The sequence below is a fragment of the Colobus angolensis genome, unplaced genomic scaffold (assembly GCF_000951035.1).
Source record: "Colobus angolensis palliatus isolate OR3802 unplaced genomic scaffold, Cang.pa_1.0 Scaffold56, whole genome shotgun sequence".
In the NCBI taxonomy this organism is placed as follows: domain Eukaryota; kingdom Metazoa; phylum Chordata; class Mammalia; order Primates; family Cercopithecidae; genus Colobus; species Colobus angolensis.
In genome coordinates, this window is record NW_012119154.1 from 9,379,882 (window position 1) to 9,406,108 (window position 26,227).

The 26,227-nt window shown below is 40.8% G+C and overlaps 2 protein-coding genes across 5 annotated transcripts in view; one reads left to right on the forward strand and one right to left on the reverse strand.

Moving 5' to 3' along the window:
- The first annotated feature begins 7,154 nt into the window (after positions 1-7,154).
- On the forward strand, positions 7,155-14,077 carry EIF4A2 (eukaryotic translation initiation factor 4A2). Of its 2 annotated transcripts, none has more exons than XM_011961586.1 (11): positions 7,155-7,823; positions 8,617-8,662; positions 8,749-8,881; positions 9,158-9,297; positions 10,077-10,245; positions 10,361-10,470; positions 10,696-10,839; positions 11,303-11,440; positions 11,672-11,761; positions 11,981-12,060; positions 13,306-14,077. In XM_011961586.1, the coding sequence occupies exons 1-11, from the start codon at positions 7,795-7,797 to the stop codon at positions 13,448-13,450; spliced, it is 1,224 nt and encodes a 407-aa protein (XP_011816976.1). In that variant the 5' UTR covers positions 7,155-7,794; the 3' UTR covers positions 13,451-14,077. The 2 variants fall into 2 exon arrangements, with proteins under 2 accessions (XP_011816976.1, XP_011816975.1); XM_011961585.1 differs by having other exon boundaries at positions 7,744-7,823; positions 8,614-8,662.
- Positions 14,078-26,227, reverse strand: part of RFC4 (replication factor C (activator 1) 4, 37kDa) — a 16,734-nt gene continuing 4,584 nt past the window's right edge. For all 3 annotated transcript variants that reach the window (XM_011961584.1, XM_011961583.1, XM_011961582.1), the window contains 9 exons: positions 25,505-25,583; positions 21,757-21,836; positions 18,879-18,998; positions 17,337-17,480; positions 17,024-17,144; positions 16,258-16,383; positions 14,506-14,586; positions 14,319-14,432; positions 14,078-14,241 (listed from right to left, as the gene is read on the reverse strand). In XM_011961584.1, the coding sequence (XP_011816974.1) occupies positions 14,146-14,241; positions 14,319-14,432; positions 14,506-14,586; positions 16,258-16,383; positions 17,024-17,144; positions 17,337-17,480; positions 18,879-18,998; positions 21,757-21,836; positions 25,505-25,583 (961 nt within the window). In that variant the 3' untranslated portion in view covers positions 14,078-14,145. The remainder of the gene's footprint in view (positions 14,242-14,318; positions 14,433-14,505; positions 14,587-16,257; positions 16,384-17,023; positions 17,145-17,336; positions 17,481-18,878; positions 18,999-21,756; positions 21,837-25,504; positions 25,584-26,227) is intronic.

Consider the following 26,227-nt stretch of genomic DNA (forward strand, 5'->3'; position numbering starts at 1 on the left):
GTACTTTTTATAGGAAGATGTCACTGTCAACACAAAGCATATTCTTTTTTTTTTTTTGAGACGGAGTCTCGCTCTGTCACCCAGGCTGGAGTGCAGTGGCGTGATCTTGGCTCACTGCAAGCTCCGCCTGCTGGGTTCACACCATTCTCCTGCCTCAGCCTCCCGAGTAGCTGGGACTACAGGTGCCCGCCACCACACCACGCTAATTTTTTGTATTTTTAGTAGAGACAAGGTTTCACCGTTTTAGCCAGGATGGTCTTGATCTCCTGGCCTTGTGATCTGCCCACCTCGGCCTCTCAAAGTGCTGGGATTATAGGCATGAGCCACCGCGCCCAGCCCATTTTAACCATTTTTAAGTGTAGACATCAGTAGCATTGTGCACATTCATGATATGATACAACCACGATGGGTATTCATCTGCAAACCTTTTTCCCCAAATTGGAACTCTGTACACATTAAACAGTAACTCCCCATTCCTCCTTCCCCAGTCCCTGATAACCCTCCTACTGTCTGTTTCTATGCTCATATAAATGGAATCATATACTACTTGTCCTTCTGTGTGTGGCTTATTTCAGTTAGCATAATGTCTTCAAAGGTGCATTCGTACTGTAGGATTGATCGGAATTTCATTCCTTTTTAAGGCTGAATAATATTCCATTGATGTATAAAGCACAATTTGATTTTTTGTGTTGTTTGTTTTTTGGAGACAGGAGATTGTTCTGTTGCCCCCAGGCCTGAGTGTAGTGGCGTAATCATGGCTCACCGCTGCCTTCACCTCCCAGGCTCAAGCAAGCCTCCTCCCTCAGCCTTCCCTGAGTAGCTGGGACCACAGGCACATGTCACCACACCTGGCTAATTATTTGATTTTTGTAGAGATGGGGTCTTCCTACATCGCCCCGGCTGGTCTCAAACTTCTGGGTTCAACTGATCTTCATGTCTCAGCCTCCCAGAGTGCTGAAATTACAGGCGTGAACCACCATGCCCAGCCACGTTTGTTTTATCTACTAATCCATCAATGGATGCTTGGGTTGCTGTCACCTTTTGGCTATTGTGAATAATGCTGCTATGAACACTGGTGTACAAATATCTGTTTGCATACCTGCTCTCAATTATTTTAGGTATATACTCAGAAGTGGAATTGGTAGATCATATGGTAATTTTGTAACTTTTGGAGTCACTGCCATACTGTTCATAGTGGCTACAACATTTTACATTTCTACCAGCAATGGACAAGGATTTTGGTTTTCCACATCCACACTAACAATTGTTATTTTCTATTTAAAAAAAAAAAACAGTCATTTTGGTCAGCCGAGCTGGCTTGCACCTGTAATCCCAGCACTTTGGGAGGCCGAGGCAGGAGGATCGCTTAAGCCTAGGAGTTCACGATCAGCCTGAGCAACACATTGAGACTCACCTCCCAACCCTTCCCACCCCCTTCTCTGTTTAAAATAATAAGTCATCTTAATGGGTGTGAAGTGGTATCTCATCACGGTTTTGATTTGCATTCCTCTAATGATTCGTGGTTCTGAGCATTGTTCACATGCTCATTAGATCTCACTTCAATCTCTGGCTCTTGCTGGCTTTCTCTGATGCCGCTCTGGCAGGGGAAGGACAGCAGGGCCTCCCTACTGCCAGCAGGGGGTGGAAGTCCAGATTTCTCACTCACACCGGAGGGGATGATCCTTGTTACTGCTGGGTGGGGGCTGGAGTTTCTCATGTGGTCTCCACCGACACTACAATGAGCTGGTCTCATGACGACCGTGTGATAAAGTCCTGATTTCCCAGCAGGCCTTCCATGACACCACCTTAGTGGGATCTGAAGGATCACCTTTGCCCGGTGCTGGAAGTTGAAGCTACTCCGTGTTCTCCTCTGACAATGTGGTGGTGGTAGTGGCGGGGGTCTGGGGGTGGAGATTGTCAGAGAACCTCATTACAGACTCCCAAGGGTAGAATCATGGGCTCTTCAGTTGGCTTTTGCTGGCATGGGCGTGGGTAGCACCACAGCTGTTTCTGTGGTATTTAGCTGAAATAATGGAATTACTGTCTAAAACTTTTCTATCTTCCTAGAATGCCTCTGTCCTGGGTAGAGAAAGCAGCCTCTTGCTGGGGCTTTTCTTATCTGTGCCTGTTGGCTTTTCTGGGTTGCTAGCTTCTTCAGTTTCAACTCAGGATGGGTGAAGCAAGAAGAAAACCCAGGGAATTCACTATCATGTGTATCCTGAGGTTCCTACCTGTCTGCCTTCTTTTCCCCACCTCCCAGAGTCTTCTCGTGTTTGCTTTATGTGTAATGCCCAGGGTGTTCAGTTGCACTTAGTAGGAGGAACAGGAAAAATTTTGCCTACTCCATCTTTCTAGAAGTAGAAGTAGACCTCATTGTTTTTAATGACTAATATACACAGCGTACAATTTACTAACCCATCTCCTTTTGACAGCCTGGAGATGTTTATAGTTTTATTTATTTATTTAGGTTGTTTATAGTTTTATTATTTCAATAGTTTTTTTTCCTATTAAAATAATGAAGGGCTGGGTGCGGTGGCTCATGCCTGTAATCCCAGCACTTTGGGAGGCCGAGGCAGGTGGATCACCTGAAGTCAGGAGTTTGAGACCAGCCTGGCCAACATGGCACAATCCCATCTCTACTAAAAAAAAAAAATTAGCTGGGTATGGTGGTGGATGCCTGTAATCACAGCTACTAGGGAGGCTGAGGCAGGAGAATCGCTTGAACCTGGGGGGCAGAGGCTGAGGTGAGCCGAGTTTGCACCACTGTACTCCAGCCTAGGCAACAAGAGCGAAACTGTCTCAAAAAGAAAACAAACAAGCATGAAAGGTGAGTTGGTTGTGTCACATGAAGAGGGCAGTATAGAGCCCCAGGTAATGGGGCATAGGAGGGGGATTCCAGATACCAGGCCTACATTTCAGGGGTGAGATTGCCAATCAAGGTCTTTCTTCCATCCCTCACAGAGGTGTAGGTGTGTCCTGAGGACAAACCTAATTCTGGAGACTTCATGTAATCTAGAAGAGACATGCAAACTGATGAAAAACAGTGATTTTTTTTTTTCTTTGAGAGAGTCTTGCTCTGTCACCCAGGCTGGAATGCAGTGGCGTGATCTTGGCAAACTGCAACCTCCACCTCCTGAGTTCAAGTCATTTGGCCTCCCAAAATGCTGGGATTACAGGTGTAAGTCACCATGCCTGGCCAAAATATTGAGTCTTTGAGGTAAAACAAAGATGTTGCCCAGGCTGGAGTGCCACGATCATGCCATTGTACCCTGTCTCCCAGATTCAAGTGATTATCCTGCTTTCCTGCCTCAGCCTCCCGAGTAGCTGGGACCACAGGTGTGCGCCACCGTGCCCAGCTAATTTTTGTATTTTGGGTAGAGATGGGGTTTCACCATGTTGGCCTCGCTGGTCTCGAACTACTGATTTCAAGTGATCCGCCCACCTCGGCCTCCCAGAGGGCTGGGATTACAGGTATGAGCCACTGTTCCCAACCTTAATTTTTCAAAATAAAAAGCTGGCCCTACCTCAGTTCAGATCTAGTGAATCTGGGTGAGAGGGCAGAGTCCACAAGTATCTGCATTTCAAATAGATGTTCCCATTGATTTTTATGCATACCACAGTTTCTGATCACCTGATTTGAAGTACAGCAATGTAGTTTTCTTTCAGTCTTCCTCTGTAAAGGTAGAAAATCTTCTGTATCTTGGCTACACAATAGAGTTTAATAACTTTGGATCAGCGGATTCAAACCTAGCTCTTAGCTAGTTTAAAAGTCCTTCCATGGTCCTCCTCAGTTTTCTCCATTTTTTTCAACTCTGTTAATATCTTTACCTGTCTTCATGCAAATTATTATTATTACTATTTTGAGACATAATCTTCCTCTGTCACCTAGGTTGGAGTGCAGTGGTGGGATCCCAGCTCACTGCAACCTCAGCCACCCGAATTCAAGTGATTCTCTTGCCTGAGTACTTGGGATTATAGGTGTGCGCTGCCACAACCGGCTAATTTTTGTATATATACATATATTTTTTTTCCCGAGACGGAGTCTCGCTCTGTCGCCCAGGCTAGAGTGCAGTGGCACAATCTCGGCTCCCTGCAACCTCCGTCTCCCGGGTTCAAGCAATTCTCCTGCCTCAGCCTCCCGCGTAGCTGGGATTACAGGCGCACGCCACCACGTCAGACTGATTTTTGTATTTTTACTAGAGAGGGAGTTTCACCAGGTTGGCCAGGCTGGCCACGAACTCCTGACCTCAAGTGACTTGCCCGCCTTGGCCTCCCAAAGTGTTGGGATTAGGTGTGAGCCACCACACATGGCCTAATTTTTATATTTTTAGTAGAGACCAGATTTTTCCATGTATGCCAGGCTGGTCTCAAACTCCTAATCTCGGTTGTTCGGCTCACCTCAGCCTCCTAAAGTGCTGGGATCACAGGCGTGAGCCATCACAACCAACCACAAATGTTTTCTAAGTTATAGTGTAAGGACACAGCAGTAAATGCCACCCTCCAAATTGCATCAGGGGTCACAGGCAAGCAGAACCTAGCCTCTAATTTCCTCAAAAACTGTGTAATAAAAATAAGTTACAGTAATTATCCTGGGTTTGCCAAAAAGGAAAAGAAAAAAAAAAAAAGAGATGAGTAGCACCAATATCTCTATCCAGCTCCAGGCAGTTCTTTTTTCTTTTCTTTTTTCTCCCTCCCTCCCTCCCTCCCTCCTTCTGTCCTTCCTTCCTTCCTTCCTTCCTCCCGGTGGAGTCTTGCTCTGTCACCCAGGCTGGAGTGCAGTGGCACCATCTCTGCTCACTGCAACCTCCGCCTCCCAGGTTCAAGTGATTCTCATGCCTCAGCCTCCTGAGTAGCTGGGATTACAGGCGCGTGCCACCGCGCCTGGCTACTTTTTTATATTTTTAGTAGAGACAGGCTTTCACCATGTTAGCGAGGATGGTCTCAATCTGCTGACCTCGTGATCCATCTGGCTCAGTGCTGGGATTACAGGCGTGAGCCGCCGCTCCCGACCCAGTTATTTTTAAACACTGAAATTACAGATGTAAGGACAGCATGTACTATATTTTGTGCTTTATACTTTATTATTACTAAATAACATTAATAAGTAATAATTAGATCCAAAACACATACATTAACAAATGTCTATATATCAATAGATTATCCAGACACTGCTTTAAACATGCAGCTATCACTTAAAATCAACTGATGGGTTCAAAATAACGTAAGAATCTCAAGATGGCATACAAATGCTCCCTGAATGATGAGAATACATGGTACTTTTTATAGGAAGATGTCACTGTCAACACAAAGCATATTCTTTTTTTTTTTTTGAGACGGAGTCTTGCTCTGTCACCCAGGCTGGAGTGCAATCTCCACCTCCCGTGTTCAAGCGATTCTCCTGCCTCAGCCTCCGGAGTAGCTGGGACTACAGGCACCCGCCACCACACCCGGCTAATTTTTGTACTTTCAGTAGAGACGGGGTTTTGCCATGTTGGCCAGGATGATCTCGATCTCCTGACCTGGTGATCTGCCCATCTCAGCATCCCAAAGTGCTGGGATTACAGGTATGAACCACCGTGCCTGGTTGAATGTATATTCTTTTAAGGTTTTGTTATTGTTTTTCCATGTAACACTGACAGATTTGTACTAATTCTTTGCTTCTCTGGTTGCTAATTGGCTTTAGAATTGTTAGCTGACGCTCTTGAAGAGCAAAATGAAACTACCTTAGTTGGCTTAGATACGGAAATAATCTGAGTTTTAGGCTTATTTGCAGTATAAATGGTTTCAAACACTAAAGTTTGACAAAGAAGCATTTATAGTCCACTGAGAAGGCTATCTAATTTCAGATTCCAGGTAAGCAGAATCACTTAAATTTAAAACAGCACGCTCTGTGTTGATATGCAAAACTTTGTTAAAGTATACGTTTTGATCTTTAATTCATTTATTAGTTACTGTTATTTACTATTTAGTAAGCACAGGCAAATGTGGTAAGCACTGCATTTAGCAGGAATACACTGTAAGGTTACAGGCAGTGTGGGTGTGGATTTTGACTGTATTTGAAGTTTTCTTACCTTGAAACTTACTCAGCACTTGCAAACCGATACCACAGAGTTTAGCCCTTCCTTCCTCTTAAGAGGCTTGAAAATCCTCCACAGCATCTAGTGTAGTGCTGATCCTAAAGAAAACAACCCACAATGAAGTGTTGTTGCTTGGTATCACCCTGTGATCAACTGTTTTCACGCAAGTGAAACCAAACGGTTGGTCACTTTTTTGATTTAGTCTATTTTTCAATTTCTTAGATCTCAGGATAGTTTTAGTAGATTTTGGATGAGACAAGAAGGATCTCTGACAACCATCATTCTCAGAAAGTGTCTGGCATCACCTCAAACATGGCTTTCGAACATTACAGAGGAATGAATGAGGAGCAGTACCACGAGACTGAGGGCCAGGCCCACTTTGCCATTTTGGTATTCTTCATCTTTGTCCCAATTCCTGGCATGATAAGAATTTTCAAATGAATAAATAGTTTTTGTTTTAAAATAGTATTTAGAACCAAATATCTTCTATAATACAGAAAATTGAGTCAGCTTTCCCAGTAATGACTCTTTAAGTTGGTCTTCTGAAATATGACAAAATGTTTCCCAGATAGTCTCGATGATATTTTGCACCATGGGTAGGGCTGTATTTTAAAGTTAAATGACTACATATATTGTTTTTTTTGTTTCTGTGAAGGGACCTGAGATGAGGCTAATTGAAAACATCTGGAGCTTAAAGACCCGTGCAGTTTACGCAGCAAGGATATTATTGCTCTGAATTTCAATAAATCAACATTTCACTATACATTGGCAAAGCTCAAAGCCTTTAAAAAATGACCAATATAGATGGACTCAAAACCCATGTAGTCCCAAAGCGGCACAGAGCTGTATCTGCCAAAGCGCCCATTTAAATTCGTGCGTTCCACGGAAAATTACTGCTCCTTAGCTTCTATCCATTTGCAAAAGTTTATGATTTTTTTCAGGCATTCCTCACACCTGTTAGGTTAAAATCAGTAACACTCTTTTAAAAAGACAGCGAGAGACCGGAAACGATATGAGAATAGAATTGGCTACTTCAGAGACATCGCAAATGACACTCCATTTTTTTTTTCTCGCTGCAGAATGTACCGGTAAACCAAACTTTCCGGGACTCGCTGGGTGGCCGACATTTTCCCTAGCAGGAATTTTACGTTTCCAAGATCTGAATGGATGTTAATGGTCGGGCTAAATGTCAGGCAGGTCTTCACTGTCAAATTAAACAGCGGTGGGAGCAAGTGAAATAACCGAGTTCCCCTCCCGCACCTGAGCGCCGGCAGCGAGCCGCGAGTCGGGACCCCTCGCACGCAGGAAGCCCCAGACGCCCGGCGAGCAGCGTCTCCGGCCCCGGCTCCACTCCCCCGGCCCGCCTCTGCGTCAGGGACGCGGAAACCCCGTAGGAGCAGGGCGGGCGCGGAAAGAGGTGTTTGACTAACGCCGCAGCGATATTCTTCCGCCGCGAGGTAAAGAGTCCCAACCCAACCCCGGGCCCTAGGATTTCCAGCGACCCTATAATATCGAGAAATTACCACATTTGGATTTTCCAACCGACTTGATTAGGATTTTATCCGAGGTAACGACCCCAGGATCACAATTTTGTGGCTGACCGAAGCACGGCGAGAAAATTCCTCCGCAAGAAACGGGTTCCGGCCACGAGCCTATAAAAAACGGGTGGCGGGGCGCTGCTGTCTTTTCAGTCGGGCGCTGAGTGGTTTTTCGGATCATGTCTGGTGGCTCCGCGGATTATAACAGGTATGGCGCTGTGTAGGCGGTCGCGGTCTGTAGTGAAGGTCGTAGGGCGCCAGGAGAGAGTATAGTGGATGGCATGGAGACAAAAACTCCAACTTAGTGTACGTTTCCTTAGGGTACAGCACCCCTGTGCCCTTCCAGAAGCTTCCATGATGGGTAGGGCCCGGATTGTGGGGAGACAGGACGATGGTGCGAAAGCAGTGGCTAAAGGGCGTTTCTCCTCCGTAAGACATTACGGAATTTTGGCTGCTTCCTCTCCCAGTGTAGAGCACGGGAAACATGCAGTAAACAGCCGTGGCGCAGTCCGCGTTCGGTACAGTGTAACCAGGACCCGAAGCTTTATTTTCGGTCAACCACAGGAGTTGGGGGTCCTTGGCTTCAGTTAGGGAAGGGTTGGAGGCAGCGGTCTCCACTCGGCCACGGCGCGGAGGCGATGGGACCGGACCGGCACGGCTGCTGGCGAACCGTTGGCAACGCTCTTGCCAGGCCGCTCCGCCCGCGTCAGTCACCCGGCTTGCGCATTGTTGGGGGCGGAGCTCGTCGCCCCGAGCTCTCGCGAGACGCTCCGCCGCCGAAATGGATCGGCATGCGCTGGGGCCTGCGGGGCTGCCTATCCGGACATCCGCAGCCCGCAACCTTTAGGGAAGGCGCGCAGTGTGATATTCGTGCTGCAGCTGCTGCTTTAACTTGTGCAGGGGAGGCTAACGTGCTGAGACGGGTTGCAAAGGGCTATCCCTTTAAGATGCAGTTAAGGTGGCTTGGAAGGGATGTCTGACTGCAATATTCTTGTCAGCAGAGAACATGGCGGCCCAGAGGGAATGGACCCCGATGGTGTCATCGAGGTAAGAAACGGTTGTGGATCTTGAAGCTTTGAAAAGGTGAGTGTGTTCATCTCATTCATGCGTGCATTATTTTTTCTAACTTACAGAGCAACTGGAATGAGATTGTTGATAACTTTGATGATATGAATTTAAAGGAGTCTCTTCTTCGTGGCATCTATGCTTACGGTTTTGAGAAGCCTTCCGCTATTCAGCAGAGAGCTATTATTCCTTGTATTAAAGGTAAAAGAAACTGGCATTTTTAGGAAATGACTTTATTATTCTACATAGTCATGGACCCTAAAAGGGAAAGTAACCTCTGGGGGACTAGCACCTCTTTGTATTCCTTAAAGTGAAATGATGGCAATCATCTTTCGGGACTGACTTGAAATGAAGAGAATACTCATTGCTGATCACTTATTATTTGGGCATAATTCATGTTCCAAATGGAATACATGGTGTGAAGTAGAAGTGACAATTTGATGTGGGATCGGTAAATATGTATCCTACTTTTTTTAGGGTATGATGTGATTGCTCAAGCTCAGTCAGGTACTGGCAAGACAGCCACATTTGCTATTTCCATCCTGCAACAGTTGGAGATTGAGTTCAAGGAGACCCAAGCACTAGTATTGGCCCCCACCAGAGAACTGGCTCAACAGGTATTGATAGTGTAGTTCAAAAAAACTGCTTGCGTGTTGCATAGGTTTCAGGTTTCACAACTGTGAAGAATTTAAAACTTAGTATAAATTGGTCCTACCAGATCCTTCCTTTTCATTATCCATGCATGCAGGGAGTTTTTGTTGAAAGCTTTAAAAGAACTGGGTATGTAGGTATGGTTTGTAGGGTTGTATACTAATAGATTGAGAATCCGAGGCACTCTTGGATGTACTAGATCTGTCCCCATTTTTTAAGTTTGAATGCAGTTGTGCAACATGAAAACTGCAGTGACATGTTACCATTTGACTGTCTCCGTAGTTTGTGATGCATCTGTTGCATGCTATGTTTTCAAAGCTCACTGCTATATTGGCTTTGAAGTAAACCTTCCTAATAAAGCTGTAGGCTTTATTGACGTCAAGATTATATAAGGCACAGTATCCTCTGGGGAAAAAAATTATTTGCCCTAGCTGTAATTACAGAACATATATTTCACTATGTACTCCCTACACACAGTGAAGAATAATGTAGGAAATGTTATTCTTGAATTGTCTAGCTGATGCGTGGGGCAGCAGCATCCCAAGTTTGACAAGGCAGAAGAAAGACATTAAGGGAGTTTTACCGTGAAGCAGTTAGGTCAGTCTGCGTTTTAAGCTTGGAAGTAGTTTTGTGCTGTGCATGCATAAAAGCTGTTGGCAGACCAGTTTAAATTTGCCAGTATGCTTTAAAAAGTAGTCATTGATCCTGGAGTTCTTCGGGATAATAATTAAGGCTTGGTTTTTAGATCCAAAAGGTAATTCTGGCACTTGGAGACTATATGGGAGCAACTTGTCATGCCTGCATTGGTGGAACAAATGTTCGAAATGAAATGCAAAAACTGCAGGCCGAAGCACCACATATTGTTGTTGGTACACCTGGGAGAGTTTTTGATATGTTAAACAGAAGATATCTTTGTAAGTATTGTCTTTAAAAGAGTATTTTTTTTTTTTTTTTTTTACTGTTACAGTTGAAAAGTCATCATATTACTGAGTAGATCTAGAAATGACAGTATGACTTTGTTTCTAACAGCTCCAAAATGGATCAAAATGTTTGTTTTGGATGAAGCAGATGAAATGTTGAGCCGTGGGTTTAAGGATCAAATCTATGAGATTTTCCAAAAACTAAACACAAGTATTCAGGTAAGCATTACTTCACTCCCCTCTTAAAGGTAGAGATGGGGTTTAATGCAGACACTGTTAAAATACAACTGACGTGTTTTATTGTCGTTCCCCTGCTTAAAGCACTTGATGCATAACTATCTCTGTAACTCCACTCCGTAGTAAGACAGAGACGCTTGGCTTCAAACATTTTTCCTTGGGTATTACTGTGTAAGTTGTGCTACAACATAATTTTCTCTTTTTAAGGTTGTGTTGCTTTCTGCCACAATGCCAACTGATGTGTTGGAAGTGACCAAAAAATTCATGAGAGATCCAATTCGAATTCTGGTGAAAAAGGAAGAATTGACCCTTGAAGGAATCAAACAGTTTTATATTAATGTTGAGAGAGAGGTAACTGATTGTTACAATGACATTATTTTACCTTCTTGTATAAGCACTGTGCTAAAATTGCAGACACTAGGACTATGTCTTGGTTTTTGCAATAATGCTAGCAGAGTACACACAAGAAGAAAAGTAACAGCACTAGATTGTAAAGACGGGGGTGGACCTCTTTCTTAATGTCCAATGTCCTTTGTCTTAAGATTTGGTGCAATAGCAATATCTCATTAGACCTAACAGAATGAAGTTAATTTTTATAATTTCTACGTTTTGAGACTGGCTAAGGGGTCATTTTGGTATTTTGGGTAGAGACAGGGTTTCACTATCTTGAAACTCTGGTTGGAACTCCTGGGCTCAAGTGTTGGGATCCCGAAGTGCTGGAATTATGGGCATAAGCACTGTGCCTGGCCCAGAATGAATTTTTAACTGAAGAAAGTTGGAAAAGCTAAATGTCTGTCTTTTCTAAACATTATAGGAATGGAAGTTGGATACACTTTGTGACTTGTACGAGACACTGACCATCACGCAAGCTGTTATTTTTCTCAATACAAGGCGCAAGGTGGACTGGTTGACTGAGAAAATGCATGCCAGAGACTTCACAGTTTCTGCTCTGGTAAGAGGTGTTCTAAAATGTCTGGATTTCCACTAAAAGCAGGATTCAGACTACAATATAGCTGCTAAGTGCTGTGTTGTCGTTCCCCCTGCTCAAAATAAAGTTGTTTCTTAACTATACCTGTCTGCTATTTTCCTGTAGCAGCCAGGGACGCTTGGTCTCATACATGTTGATTAAAATTAAATACTGACCTGACTGGTGATTCTTGAATTAAGGTTTATTAATTTGCAGCATGGTGACATGGACCAGAAGGAGAGAGATGTTATCATGAGGGAATTCCGGTCAGGGTCAAGTCGTGTTCTGATCACTACTGACTTGTTGGTAAGTCTCTTAATACTTTTTAAAAATCTACCAAAAGTTAGCTTTTGGGGGGAAGGTTTTTAAGTAACCTTTGCCAACTTGGGCTATTTGGAAGAGTAAAAGGACCACACTCCACAGTGGGCTATACCACTTAGTATAGTTCGCTACTATTTTGTGGCCTACATGACAGGTATCAAGTTTTTTGAATTAGAATTTTTAACATATGCCATTGTGTTTCAGGCTCGCGGGATTGATGTGCAACAAGTGTCTTTGGTTATAAATTATGATCTACCTACCAATCGTGAAAACTATATTCACAGGTGAGAAGCCAGCATCTTGGCTGTATTGAAAAAAATTGATACGTTTTTCTACTGTGGTTTGTATGAAAGGTAACATCAAATCAAGGAATAGATTCAGTCAAGTCAGTAGTGTTCAGTAAGATGATGTAATTAAATTTGTACTAGGGGAAGGCTGACGAGAACAAAGTGGGAAAACTTGTAAACATTGCTCAGATTGTGGGCATAGGGTTTTTTTTTTCCCCCGCAATTGTTGGTCTTAGCTTATGCTTGAGCTTTTAGTGATGTTCTTGTGTCCATGTGCTTTTTCTTGATTTTTTTTTCCATAGTTGGGATTTTCTTGGTGTCGCCTGGTAGCAATTTGAGTGAACCCTGGTTTAGTTATAGTGGCTTTATCCCTAAATAAATTGAATCGTACTTTGTTATGTGATGTAAAAAAAGACTTTTTAAAAAATACAGGAGTCGATAGCAGCAGTTGATGACGAGATGGCACTCAGAAACGGCGTTGACGTAATTTAGGACGTGGAATCATAAGCGAAACAGCACACTGTTTGAATAAAGAGCGAGTCGGTATTTATATTTGTTTTTCTTTTGTCATGATTATTTTAAGTTGCTCCAGCTGAGGCATTTTTTGTATTAGTATTTCTGTTAGGGAACCTTTCTTACTAGGTGGTTTGTATTGTCTGGTTTCTAACATGAAGGTAGCTGTTTGGCGGTTAAACACGTTTTGAGTAATTTGAGTTACAACGTGTGAAACTGAGCAAAAAAGCAGTGATAAGTTTGGGTTACCATACCAAATATTTGTTTTCCCACTGGAAAAAAGTAAGTTTTAGAAAATAGTTAACCTTTGCAGCATTTGTTTACAGTGTACAGTTCCAGAAGTGCGTCGAAATGGATTACATAACTGCTCTTTTATTCCTGGTGTTTACATCTGTCCCAGGCTGACACCTGCTCTTGGCTGGCCCACTTTGGTATGGGCTTTAATTTCACTACCCCAAACACGATACTGTCATCTGCTTTATAATAATGCTCAAGATGCCTGATAAAAATCTCATTTTGCAGCCAGACAAGCCTTGAATCCTTTTGGCACTAACTGCAAAGGAAGATTTTTTTCTCTAGATATGCATTAGCAGCTAGTGCTCCAGTTAGAAGCACGAACTATAACCTTGATAAGTAAACAGCAGCTGATGGTTAACAAGTGGATCGTCATGTTCAGTAGTTCATAAATTATGTGAGAAGTAACATTCTGATTGTTCTTTTCTTATACAGAATTGGCAGAGGGGGTCGATTTGGGAGGAAAGGTGTGGCTATAAACTTTGTTACTGAAGAAGACAAGAGGATTCTTCGTGACATTGAGACTTTCTACAATACTACAGTGGAGGAGATGCCCATGAATGTGGCTGACCTTATTTAATTCCTGGGATGAGAGTTTTGGATGCAGTGCTCGCTGTTGCTGAATAGGCGATCACAACGTGCATTGTGCTTCTTTCTTTGGGAGTATTTGAATCTTGTCTCAATGCTCATAACGGATCAGAAATACAGATTTTGATAGCAAAGCGACATTAGTCGTGAGCTCTTGTGAGGAAAGTCATTGGCTTTATCCTCTTTAGAGTTAGACTGTTGGGGTGGGTATAAAAGATGGGGTCTGTAAAATCTTTCTTTCTTAGAAATTTATTTCCTAGTTCTGTAGAAATGGTTGTATTAGATGTTCTCTATCATTTAATAATATACTTGTGGACTAAAAGATATAAGTGCTGTATAAAATCAGCCAATTATGTTAAACTAGCATATCTGCCTTTATTGTGTTTGTCATTAGCCTGAGTAGAAAGGCCTTCAAAAGTTTTTTAGAAAGCATTTGAATGCATTTTGTTTGGTATTGTATTTATTCAATAAAGTATTTAATTAGTGCTAAGTGTGAACTGGACCCTGTTGCTAAGCCCCAACAATCATCCTAGGTAGGGTTTAATCCCCCGTAAAATTGCCATATTGCACATGTCTTAATGAAGTTTGAATGTTAAATAAATTGTATATTCACTTTAAAGGTGCTTTTGGTCATTTTTATTACAACTCCCTTATTTACAAAACCCCACATCAAAATATATTCACTTTTTAACAATTCTGAGATAACTGCTGCATCACAGTTGCGCAAAGGCTGATGAGTTGCAAATGTTCATCAGCACCATCTGCTAGGCATTTGTCAACTTCCTACAAGAAAAATTTAAGAAATTAGCATCCTTCAGGTAGTTAAATGTTTCATTGACATGTGCAAAGTACCTACTTACAGCAAGTTTTTCTGTAATAATGGACTTCTGTTTATCAGATAAGTTATTCTCTACAACCACATCATGGAGTTGACTGACGAGCTGAGTTGCTGCATGACCCTCATCTATTAAGTCCTATAAAAAAAAAAAAAACTTTTGGTATGATCACTTAATACTCCTTTCCCCAAAGTTAGTAAGCTGACTTTACCTTGACCACAGCTTCTAGTTTGTCAAAAGAGCCACTCTGACAGGCAGCAAATACTCCGTCAATTTTCTCAGCTGGTATTACCTAGGTAATTGAACGTTTGGTATTAAAAATGTTTCTAGGTGAGACTTAACACACTCCTCCCAGTCCTTTCTGTTCCACACGTAAAGTTCCACACTTGGCTAATGTGATAACCCTGTAAAGTTGGGAAGGCTTTCGGAGAACAGAGCCAGGGTGACTCCAGTCACCACTAAAGTAACGAAGGTGCTAACAGTTGTGCTTCTAAAGCCCAAGTTTGGGCACACATGGGTTATAGCTTGTTCTGGTCAGTGGATGAAGACTAGTGGCCAAGATCAGCCAAACAGACTGCTTTCTTTAAAGTGGAAGTGCCCTTTTTCTAAAAATCCATGTAAAGATGCCACTAATGAGATTGGTTTAAAAAGTCCATAATATCCAGAAAATTTAAGAGGATTAGTGGTACCAGTCTTGTCATATGGAAGGCCTACCATGAAGGTGAAAAATGTCATAGAAACAAAAGTTTTTAAGTAGTAGTGATTCTGAGGTGAGTTTTGACATGGGAGTATCCAAAGACAGGTGGGGTACTCCATTATTACTGTAAGTTGGGTATGCCTTTTGTTTATACACAACTGGCAAAATAGTTTTCATGTATAAGAACATCTGCTATTGGCCGGGTGCGGTGGCTCAAGCCTGTAATGCCAGCACTTTGGGAGGCCGAGATGGGCGGATCACGAGGTCAGGAGATCGAGACCATCCTGGCTAACACGGTGAAACCCTGTCTCTACTAAAAATACCAAAAAACTAGCCGGGCGTGGTGGCAGGCGCCTGTAGTCCCAGCTACTCCGGAGGCTGAGGCAGGAGAATGGCGTAAACCCGGGAGGCGGAGCTTGCAGTGAGCTGAGATCGGGCCACTGCACTCTAGCCCCGGCGACAGAGCAAGACTCCGTCTCAAAAAAAAAAAAAAGAACATCTGCTAAAACTGATGTAACTGCCAAAGGTATCTCTTTTTTTTAAATTTTATTTTATTTTATTATTATACTAAGTTCTAGGGTACATGTGCATAACGTGCAGGTTTGTTACATGTGTATACTTGTGCCATGTTGGTGTGCTGCACCCATCAACTCGTCAGCACCCATCAATTCGTCATTTATATCAGGTATAACTCCCAATGCAATCCCTCCCCCCTCCCCCCAGGCATCTCTTAAAAAAATCTAAAAACTGAAGGTTGGGCACTGTGGCTCCCACCTGTAATCCCAGCAATTTGTAAGGCTGAGGGGGGCAGATCACCTGAGGTCAGGAATTCAAGACCAGCCTGGCCAACCAACATCGTGAAACCCCATCTCTTAAAAATACAAAAATTAGCTGGGCATGGTGGCAGGTGCCTGTAATCCCAGCTACTTGGGAGGGTGAGGTGGGAGGCAGAGGTTGCAGTGAGCTAGTATTGCGTCACTGCACTCCAGCCTGGGCGACAGATCAAGATTCCGTCTCAAAAAAAAGGAAAATCTAAGAACTGAAAGTGTCCTTTTCTTTCCTGAAATGTCTATTACATGCCTGACAAACTGAAAAGTCACTGTTATCTCCTCACCTGAAACACTCTGACACTCCCAGGTTATTCCCTTATACTTCCTAATGCAGTACTTGGCACTTGCTAAACGTTCAGTATTTGTTGGATGAAAATTTCCTAACAGCCACAAAAAAGCCAACTAACAAGAAATTTGGAATATCCAGTACTCTTACCCCAGCAATGTCTGTGATCACTCTCTCTGTGATCTCCTTTCCACCTGTTAATCGAGTAGCGCTTTGAAGAAATGTAATGGCTTTTCTTAAGTCTCCTTCTGACACTTTAACAAGATAAGCTATTCCCTGAAGACAAAAGAGTTGTTTTTAACCTATGATGGCCAATTAAGGATTTATGACTTTAATTTTAAAATGTTTAATAATAGTGAAAAACCCTATGTTTTAGTCTAGAGTTAATGAGAAAAAACATTTGTGTTTTGGAATAAAATATGATCAATCTAGGGGCCGCGTACAATGGAAGGATAGAGATGTCTTGCTTCTGAAATAAATTTCCAGAGATGAAAAAATGTTCCATATTTATCCCATTTTCTTGCTCACATAAAGCAAATTCAAATTATGGTTAAATTCTGTTATAATTAATAAGGGCCTTATGTTTCTATCAATTTTAGGGAAGTACTGAAGTATGAGCTAGAAGACTAAAATCTTGTCAGCATGCAGAGATTTATATTGCAGAATTTGCATTACATGTATGAAATTCACCTCAGTTTTGGGTCTTTGATATATTAAAAGTAATTAACTCAAAAAGTAATAGAAAAGCTAAACCTTGTAATTCCTACACATTTCAACTGTTGCCCCTTTAGCTTAAGTTTGTCTGAAGAACTGGCATCAGGGTTGAGGCAACACATATTTAAATCTTTCAGGGTCTCTTTATATGCATTCATCAAAGGAATTAGTAACTCTAATAATTGTAATAATTAGTAATTACCTCATCACTAATTTTGACATTTTCCTTCTCAGCAATGTCTAGTAATCGCTGCTGTTGAATTTTATCTGACAGAGGCTTGAAGCGGAATTTTGAACATCTAGAGGTCAGAGGTTCAATTATTCTGTGGAAGATGAGAAAAACCAAGTTGGTGTCTAAAGAAAGAATTTCCCCAAAATAACTCATTTTATCAAGAACAAATCAAGATTGGATGGACGAAAAATTAAGGTAGCCTTGAAAATTCTAAATTTCCTTTCCCTAATTGGGTTATGAAAATGAGGCTGCCTAGCATCTGTCTTCAGGGCAATATACATACCGACTGACATAATTACAGATAAGACAGAATCGGGTGGTTTTAGACTCCTTCTCCATGGTACGTCTTAAGGCTGCCTGAGCAGCTGAGGTCATAGAATCTGCTTCATCCAGAATCACAATCTTAAAAGGTGGACACGGCTTCCCACTGATTCAGAGAAACACGTAAGAGTTGACCATTAATATGTATATTGGTTTTAACAGCTTTGTTGAAATATACATACCGTACAATTCACCCATTTAAAATGTACAGTTCAGTGTTTTTCTGTATATTCACGAAGTTGTGCAACTACTACCACGATCTAATTTTAGAACATTTTTATCACTAAAAGAAACTTTGTACCTATTAGGAGTCACTCTTCTTCCCCCAGTCTTTCCCAGCTCTAGGCAATCATTAGTCTACTTTGGTCTCTATAGATTTGCCTATTCTGGACATTATATGAATGGAACCATATAATATGCAGTCTTCTGTGGCTGACTTCTTTCACTTAACATATTTTAAAGGTTCATCCATGTTGTAGCATGTGTTTGCTTCATTCCTTTGTACTGTCAAATACTATGGCAAACGGATGTGCCACATTTATTCATCCATTCATCAGTTGGACATTTGGGTTGTCTCCATGTTTTGGCTGTTAGGAATAATGCTGCTATGAACATTTGTGTACGTTTTTGAGCAGGTATGTTTTCCAACAGGCTGCACCATTTTACATTCCAAACAGCAATGTATGAGGTTTACCATTTCTCCACATCCTTGTCAATGCTTGTTATTTTCTGTATTTTTTTATCATAGCCATCCTAGTGGGAGTTACATGGTATTTCAGTGTGGTTTTGATTTTCATTTCCCAAATGGATAATGATGTTGATGAGCATCTTCTCATGTGCTTATTAGGCATGCATATGTCTATGCAGATCCTTTGCCCATTTTTTAATTGGGTTATTTGTTTTTATTACTGAGTTTTTAAAGTTCTTCATATGTTCTAGACATAAGTACTTTTTAGATATATGATTTGTATTTTCTCCCATTTTGTGAGTTATTACCTTCTGCACAATGATTTTTGGTAATCTGCCATTAAAACTTTTCTCCCACCAAAAGTGGCATTAACATAATTATATGAAAATTATACCAAGAAAACAGATTTCAAGTATTAATGGTAGAAGGGATCTCAGAGTCTTTTAGTCCACCTCCCAGTCTTCATTTCACATAAAAATAAATTAGGTGCTATAGAGGTTGTGACTGACTGCACCATCAATTCAAGGTGGATATCAAAAATTAGTCATTCACTTTCATAAATTTTAAAATGTGCTCATGTAAATTTTACATATATGTTTAGGTACCACTAATGTAATCCTGGACCTTTGCCACCTAAGGAGCATAAACAGTTGATTAAATCAGTTTACCTCAGGCAGGATAGTCTTCTAACATGAAAAGGGAGTTGACAATTTGGCAGAAACACACTTGATCTTAGCCAAAAGGCTGAGGAGCAATGGCAGAAACACATATTTAAAATAATACATGCTATGGAGGAGGGAGGGCAAATTTACTTACTCTGAACGACTTCCCGACACAGTTAACTGAGCAAAATTTTTCACTTTCTCTCGAACTACTTGTATTCCACGTTCATCAGATGCATTTAACTCAAGAACTCTTAATCGGAAAAGTTCAGGTCTGTCTCAAAATGAAACAAATATGAAACATAGAGCACAAGTAGGCGTAAATCACATTTTAACATCTGCACACTTTGCAGATGTTTAAAATCCACTTAGTAAGCAATATGGATAGAAGGCACACAATCACTTTTGTATTCTCTCTCGGTAGAGTGCTGCAGTTACCATTTTGGCTTTTTCCATGCATTTAAAAAAATGTAGACATTATTACATAAAATATACAATTTCTTTTCTTTTTATTTTCTTGGACACACGATCTTGCTCTGTCACCCAGGCTGGAGAACAGTGGCATGATGATGGCTCACTGCAGCCTTGAACTCCTGAGCTCAAGTGATCCTCCCACCTTAGCCTCCCAACTAGCTGGGACTATAGGCACATGCCATCACACCTGGCTAATTTTGTTTACTTTTTGTAGAGGCAGGGACTCATTATGTTGCCATGCTGGTCTCAAGTGATCCTTCCACCTTGGCCTCCCAAAATGTTGGGATTACAGGTGTGAGGAGGCACCAACCTGGCCCCACATATAAAATTCTAAATCGATTTTCCACTTCGCATGTATAATAAGTATCTCAGCATATTATCAAAACCACTGTAAATAACATTTTAACAGTCGTATGATATTCCATCCTGTGACTGTACCATCATTTACTTAACATTCTTCTATTGTTAGAATCTAGTTTTAAATGTTGTAATTTTAAACAATGTTAAAATATGGCACATTTTAAATTATTTCCGGATGGGTGTAGTGGCTCATGCCTGTAATCCCAGCACTTTGGGAGGCCGAAGCAGGTGGATCATGAGGTCAGGAGTTTGAGACCAGCCTGACCAACATGGTGAAACCCTGTTTCTACTAAAAATACAAAAATTAGCTGGGCATGGTGACAGGCGCCTGCAGTCCCAGCTACCCAGGAGGTTGAGGCAGGAGAATCACTTGAATGCGGGATGCAGAGATTGCAGTGAGCCAAGATCGCACCACTGCACTCCAGCCTGGGCAACAGAGCAAGACACCGTCTCAAAAATAAGTAAATAAACAAACAAACAAATAAATAAATAAATTCCATGGGGTAGTTTGCTATAAGGAAACTTACTAGATTAAGGAAAATTAATGGATTAAAACATGAGCAGGTTTTTAAAGTGAGTTTTAATAAAAATTGCTAAAAGTAATATATGCTTACTGTAGAGAAATCTGAAAAATCAAAAGAAAAAAAAAGGGCACACTGTCAAAGCACTGTTTTGAAACTTCCCTCTAGTCTTTTACACACACACACACATTTTTAAATAAAAAACAAGAGTTGTGATTTAGTTTCATCTCTATTTTTCCTAATCAGCATGGTATCCTAAGCATGCTTATGGACATAAACATTTACATGCATCTATTTTCTATTTTAAAACCACAATATTAAATATGAAATTCACTGTTAAAGTAAGTTCTTTAAAGACAAACATTATTTTACAAAGAATATAGAAAAAGTTGTATAATCTGGACTGACCTACTCTACCTAATAATAAACAACTGTTAAGGCTGATTCAGATTGGTTCTATCTGAGTTGTAGAATAATTTAAAAAGTTCTTTTATAATTTTACTGAGCATCAAAAGTTGCTGTCAAATAAAATATTAGGCACATAGCAGCTTCTCCATTTGTCCTTTACATTTTGACATAACTAATAATCCTTACACATTTGGTGATTTCAGTGGCATCTTTTTTTTTTTTTTTTGAGACCGAGTCTCACTCTGTCACCCAGGCTGGAGTGCAGTGGCGTGATCTCGGCTCACTGCAACCTCCACCTCCCAGGTTCAAGCGATTCTCCTGCCTCAGCCTCCCAAGTAGCTGGGACTACAGGCGCATGCCACCATGCCTGGCAAATTTTTGTATTTTTAGTAGAGATGGGGTTTCACCATGTTGGATTCGAACTCCTCACCCCAGGTGATTCACCTGCCTTGGCCTCCCAAAGTGCTGGGATTACAGATGTGAGCCACTGTGCCTGGCCTATTTTCATATGTAGGATTTCAGATATTTCTATCAGTTGTATGTCTAATATTAATTCTGGAAAAACTGAAGACAGCCTTTGTTATGTTGGTGCATGTTTCATGTATATCAGACCCAGCCCACTACACATCTTTTAACTCTAGGTAAAGGGCTCCTCTAGAATGGCTGGTTAAGCCAAGAAGGTCAATCTAGGAAGAGGAACCTAAGAAGGTGACTCACAGATTTTCTGGTGTACCTGGAATCATACTACATCAACTACCACTTATGCTCAGGAGACCTGAGGCAAGGAGCTGGCCACTCCAGAGTCACAGCCTAGGAAGTCTAGAGCAGGACTCAAGAATGGATGGTGCAAATAGTACCATCACAAACAGCAGATTCTATCATACAGCCATACAGATGTGAACACAATCATTAAGAGGGTTATAAAACTATCAGCACAATTGGACATTAAGTTGGACCCTATGGACTCCAAAATTATAACGGAAAATTTAAAGAAAGTGATGGAAAAAATCATAGGCTCCCAGTGTTGTAGTACATTCAAACACGTGAACAAGATTCAGAATGAAGGTTACAAAAGATGCAGGCAAGCTGATTTCTTCAGGGGAGCGAGGGAGGAACAAAATGGGCTCATGGGATTTTTAAAAATCAGAAATAGAAAGGAAACTGTCCTACAGAAAACGAAGTGCAAATTTTTAGAGGAAAAAAAAGCAGTATCAGAGAATTTTGGTGTCATATCTTTTAAAAAAGAAAAACAGACTGATTTCAACATACCCAAAGAGTTCTCTAGCTGCTGCCAAAATAGTGGATGTTTTTCCAGTTCCAGGTGGTCCATAAAACAAGAGATTAGGAAGCTGTAGAAATTAAATTTATTTTTAATAAATGGTATTCTGGCACAAATAGATGAAAAGGAAGATTGAAAAAACTGTCTGTGGAACAGTGCAACGACTTCTCTAATAGGGCACGTAACTTCTAAGTTTAAAGATTTCTTAATATAACTGATATCATAGTATTGACAGATCTAAATCCTGCTTTTTCATATACTACCACTTTTTTCCCCAAGTGTCTTTTTAATCTCTTAAGCTGAACCAATATTTATGCTTACTCTATAGCTAATCCACTTAGGTGAAATTTTCAAAGCTGGAATGAGAAACCTTTTATTTCTAAAGGGAATCTCAGTTTCCTATCCCACCTCTATGCTCAAGATTAGGTAAGATTTTATATTATACAAAATGTCAGCGGCTTCAAAGGGGAAGCAGACCAAAAGAGTAATGGGATTTGGCCAAAACTGAGGAAAAAGGACTAAAAAAGACATAATTAGGGCTTTGAATGAGCAGAAGTACTAAGAACAGAAATATTAACAAAAAATACAAAACTAGACATACATTAAGCACTAGGCACTGTCCCACATCATGATTATGTACTCTGTAAGGATGCTTGCATGTATCAAGGATAATTCATTAGAAGAGGAAAGGATAAGATTAAATAACTAGCTACCTTCTTTTATACCTTGTATCTAGCTAGTTTGGCTCCTATCAAGCAGTCGATTGATCTAAGCTGAAAATCAGTAAGTCAACTAAATTCTAATGAGCTCTGCTATGAAACTGTACATTCTTCAGTATGTCCTTTCACGTAAGGAAATCACTGTACACAAGAAACTAGGCATTAGAGTTTGTTTCCACTCTTGCCTAACCCTCCCTCTTCCTGTCCATTCATTCTCCACCTAAATTAAGATACCACTCTGCTTGCTACTTAAAACTATTCCACTTAGAAAAACAAAAACAAACAAAAAAAACCCTCAGCTTTTTACCATGGCCTAAAGGACTTCCATGATCTGCCTACCACCCCCTTCACCTTCCAGGCTCCAGCTTACAATGGACTCTAACAGCTTGACACTTTCTGGCCCTAACATATGTTGTTCCCATGACCTGGAGTCTGATCCTCTTCTTTCTGCCTGGCCAACTCCTAATGCATTACAAATCAGAAACCATTCAGTCTAAAGTAGGTCTCTCCTATTATCTCATTAGTCTTTGTTGCATTTTGCGTTGGTTTATTGTTATTTAACTGTGGGGCTTAATTGTAAAATGCCTGCCTACTTCATTAAAAGACCAAGAAACTTATTTGTTCTATTCCCATCTGTATCCTAGCATCTACTACAGTAGTCAATGTTGGCCAAATGAATGAATAAACCAATACATAGACAAATATGTTAATTAGAAGACTATTACTGTTACATTCATAACATATAGCTTATAGTACAAACTATGAGATTCATAACTTAAAAACCTCCTAGGCTTCTTAGTAATTAAGGTCTGCAACTATTATTTTGATCTGTGCATCCCTTAACAATGTAATGATTCATCCAGGTGTAACTATCAGATACAATAATTTAAATTCTTTGAAACATGGTAAACTTATTAAACCTTACATTATACACTAGTCTAATATATATAGTACATTCAAGAACTGTATGTGGAATACCAGTTCTTAAAAGAAAATCAATTTCTGAAAAAATTATCTTCTTATAATTCTTTAAAACCTTTCTTTTTCTTTTCTTTCTTTTTTTTTTTTTGAGACGAGTCTTGCTCTGTTGCCCAGGCTGGAGTGCAGTGGCACCATCTCGGCTCACTGCAAGCTCCGCCTCCCGGGTTCACGCCATTCTCCTGCCTCAGCCTCCCGAGTAGCTGGGACTACAGTAAAACCTTTCAAAGTAAATTGAATGAATTGTTTTCCTTTACTCTTATGAATTAAAAAAATTATTTCACCTCTTTACAAAAGTTAGTCTGAAAAGATGTACAAAATATTAAACTGAAGTTCTTACTTCAGCCTCATAAATTACATGGCATGAAGTCAAGAACTAGATCTTAGGCTGGGCAGGATGACTCACACCTGTAATCCCAGCATTTTAGGAGGCCAAAGTGGGCAGGTCACTTGACATGGCTAAACACTGTCTCTACTAAAAACACAAAAATGAGCTGTGTGTGGTGGTGCATGCCTATAGTCCCAGCTACTCGGGAGGCTGAGGTGGGAGGATCACTTGAGCCTGGGAGCAGAGGTTGCAGTGAGTTGATACTACACCACTGCATTCCAGCCTGGGTGACAGATCAAGACTCTGTCTCAATTGAAAAAAAAAAAAAAAAGAACTGTATCTTAATCTCACTACATTTGCTGAAGATACTAGTAATTAACTTAGGTATTATCCTGCAATCTGTGTAATTACTATGCAACTGCAATTAAAATGGTATATACTGTTACCAAGATATACAAGCAGAATATATCAAAAAATAAAATGACATACTATTATAGAATTAAGAGGTATAAGAGTATTTGTGTTATTTATTTTTTATTATTTATTTATTTATTTTTGAGACCAAAGTCTCACTCTGTCACTCAGGCTGGAGTACAGTGGCACGATCTTGGCTCACTGCAACCTCTGCCTCCCAGTTTCAAGTGATTCTCCCGCTTTAGCCTCCTGAGTAGCTGGGACTACAGGTGTGTACCACCACGCCTGGCTACTTTTTCTAATTTTTGGTAAAGATGGGGTTTCACCATGTTGGCCAGGCTGGTCTCGAACTCCTGACCTCAAGTGATCTTCCCATCTCAGCCTCCCAAAGCGCTGGAATTATAGGTGTGAGCCACTGTGCCCGGCCAAAAAGGTATGAGTATACGAATCAAATCAAAACACATACTGGTAAAGAAAAAGATTCTAAATAGTTTTATAAATTTAACTTCTTTCAAAATGTGTACTGTAGTAATATAATTTCAGCAAGAGAATGATGGCAGCAAAACCCAAAAGAACCTCTAATTAAAAGCAGCCAGATTGAGAGGAAGGAAGCAAATCTGAAACTAAAGCAAAAACTACATCCCACTTCACCACTTTTTGAGCTGTTGAAGCACTTTGGGCATTCATCGTAACACAACTTTAAGTTGCTAATTCTCCACATGGGTTTATCTTATCTCAGAATAATTTACAATGCAAATCATTCATGGATATTTTGTCCCCCATATCACAGCAGAAGAGAGTGCTATAAGCAGAATTCGAAGCTCTGGTTTTTTTTGTATTATAGGTCAATCCAGATCCTAAAGTTAGTAAAGCAATTATACTTTAGAGGTATCTCTGGCTCTTCTTCATAGCACATATTACTACCTAGAATTATTTATTGGTTTACTTGTTTATTCTCTCTTACCAATAAAAACTCATGAAAAAGGGGCATAGTTCATCTTGTTCTACGTTTTATGTCTTGTTCTATGTCTATGTTTCATAGCCTGTCTTAATTACTATGACTTTTACTTGAATACTGTGTAACACTGCTATGTAAGATTAAATAGGAGATGCTCAATAAATATTTGAACTAATTATCATTGTACTAATTATCATATGTACTAAGTATCATAGTTATCAAGGACCTACTGTACATAGAGCATGATATTTAATGAAGGCTAGAAGTTACAAAGGAAGAAAGAGGGTGAATAAATTAAGTCTTAAATATCCCAGTGACATTAAACACCATTTGCAACTCACATCGGCTCCTTCTAAAGACTTTTTCAGCACTGCAACCACTTCTTCCTGGAAAGCAACTTCATCCACACATTTTGGGCGACTTGCAGGGTGGGGAGGAGGAAAGAGGTTATTTAGTATATTATAGTAACCACAGAAAACTCTCAAGTGTTCCTTCTACTAAAATACTAATGACAATTCTCAAACATCAAAAATGAAATGAGAAACTTTTTCATAATTGGAAATAGGTGGAAACCCTATTTGTTTTTACCATAAGCAAACACATCCTGAAAGAGTGAAATAATGTTTTACTTCCTACCTGCATTGTTTGACTCTGTTATATCCACAAAAATTAAGCAAAAGGATTTTATTTTATACACTACAAACACTAATTAGAAATCAAAGTGGGGGATCGAGCCCATCCTGGCTAACACGGTGAAACCTCATCTCTACTAAAAATATAAAAAATTAGCTGGGCCAGGCCGGGCACAGCGGCTCACGCCTGTAATCCCAGCACTTTGGGAGGCTGAGGCGGGTAGATTACGAGGTCAGGAGATCGAGACAATCCTGGCTAACATGGAGAAACTTCGTCTCTACTAAAAAATACAAAAAATTAGCCAGGCGTGGTGGCAGGTGCCTGTTGTCCCGGCTACTTGGGAGGCTGAGGCAGGAGAATGGTGTGAACCCAGGAACCAGAGCTTGTAGTGAGCTGAGATCGCGCCACTGCACTCCAGCCTGGGTAACACA

Coding starts and splice junctions, on each gene's coding strand:
- EIF4A2 (XM_011961585.1), top strand. CDS start 7,795: ATGTCTGGTGGCTCCGCGGATTATAACAG. Junction 10,246..10,360: donor GTTAAACAGAAGATATCTTT/GTAAGTATTGTC, acceptor TGTTTCTAACAG/CTCCAAAATGGATCAAAATG. Junction 10,471..10,695: donor AACTAAACACAAGTATTCAG/GTAAGCATTACT, acceptor TCTCTTTTTAAG/GTTGTGTTGCTTTCTGCCAC.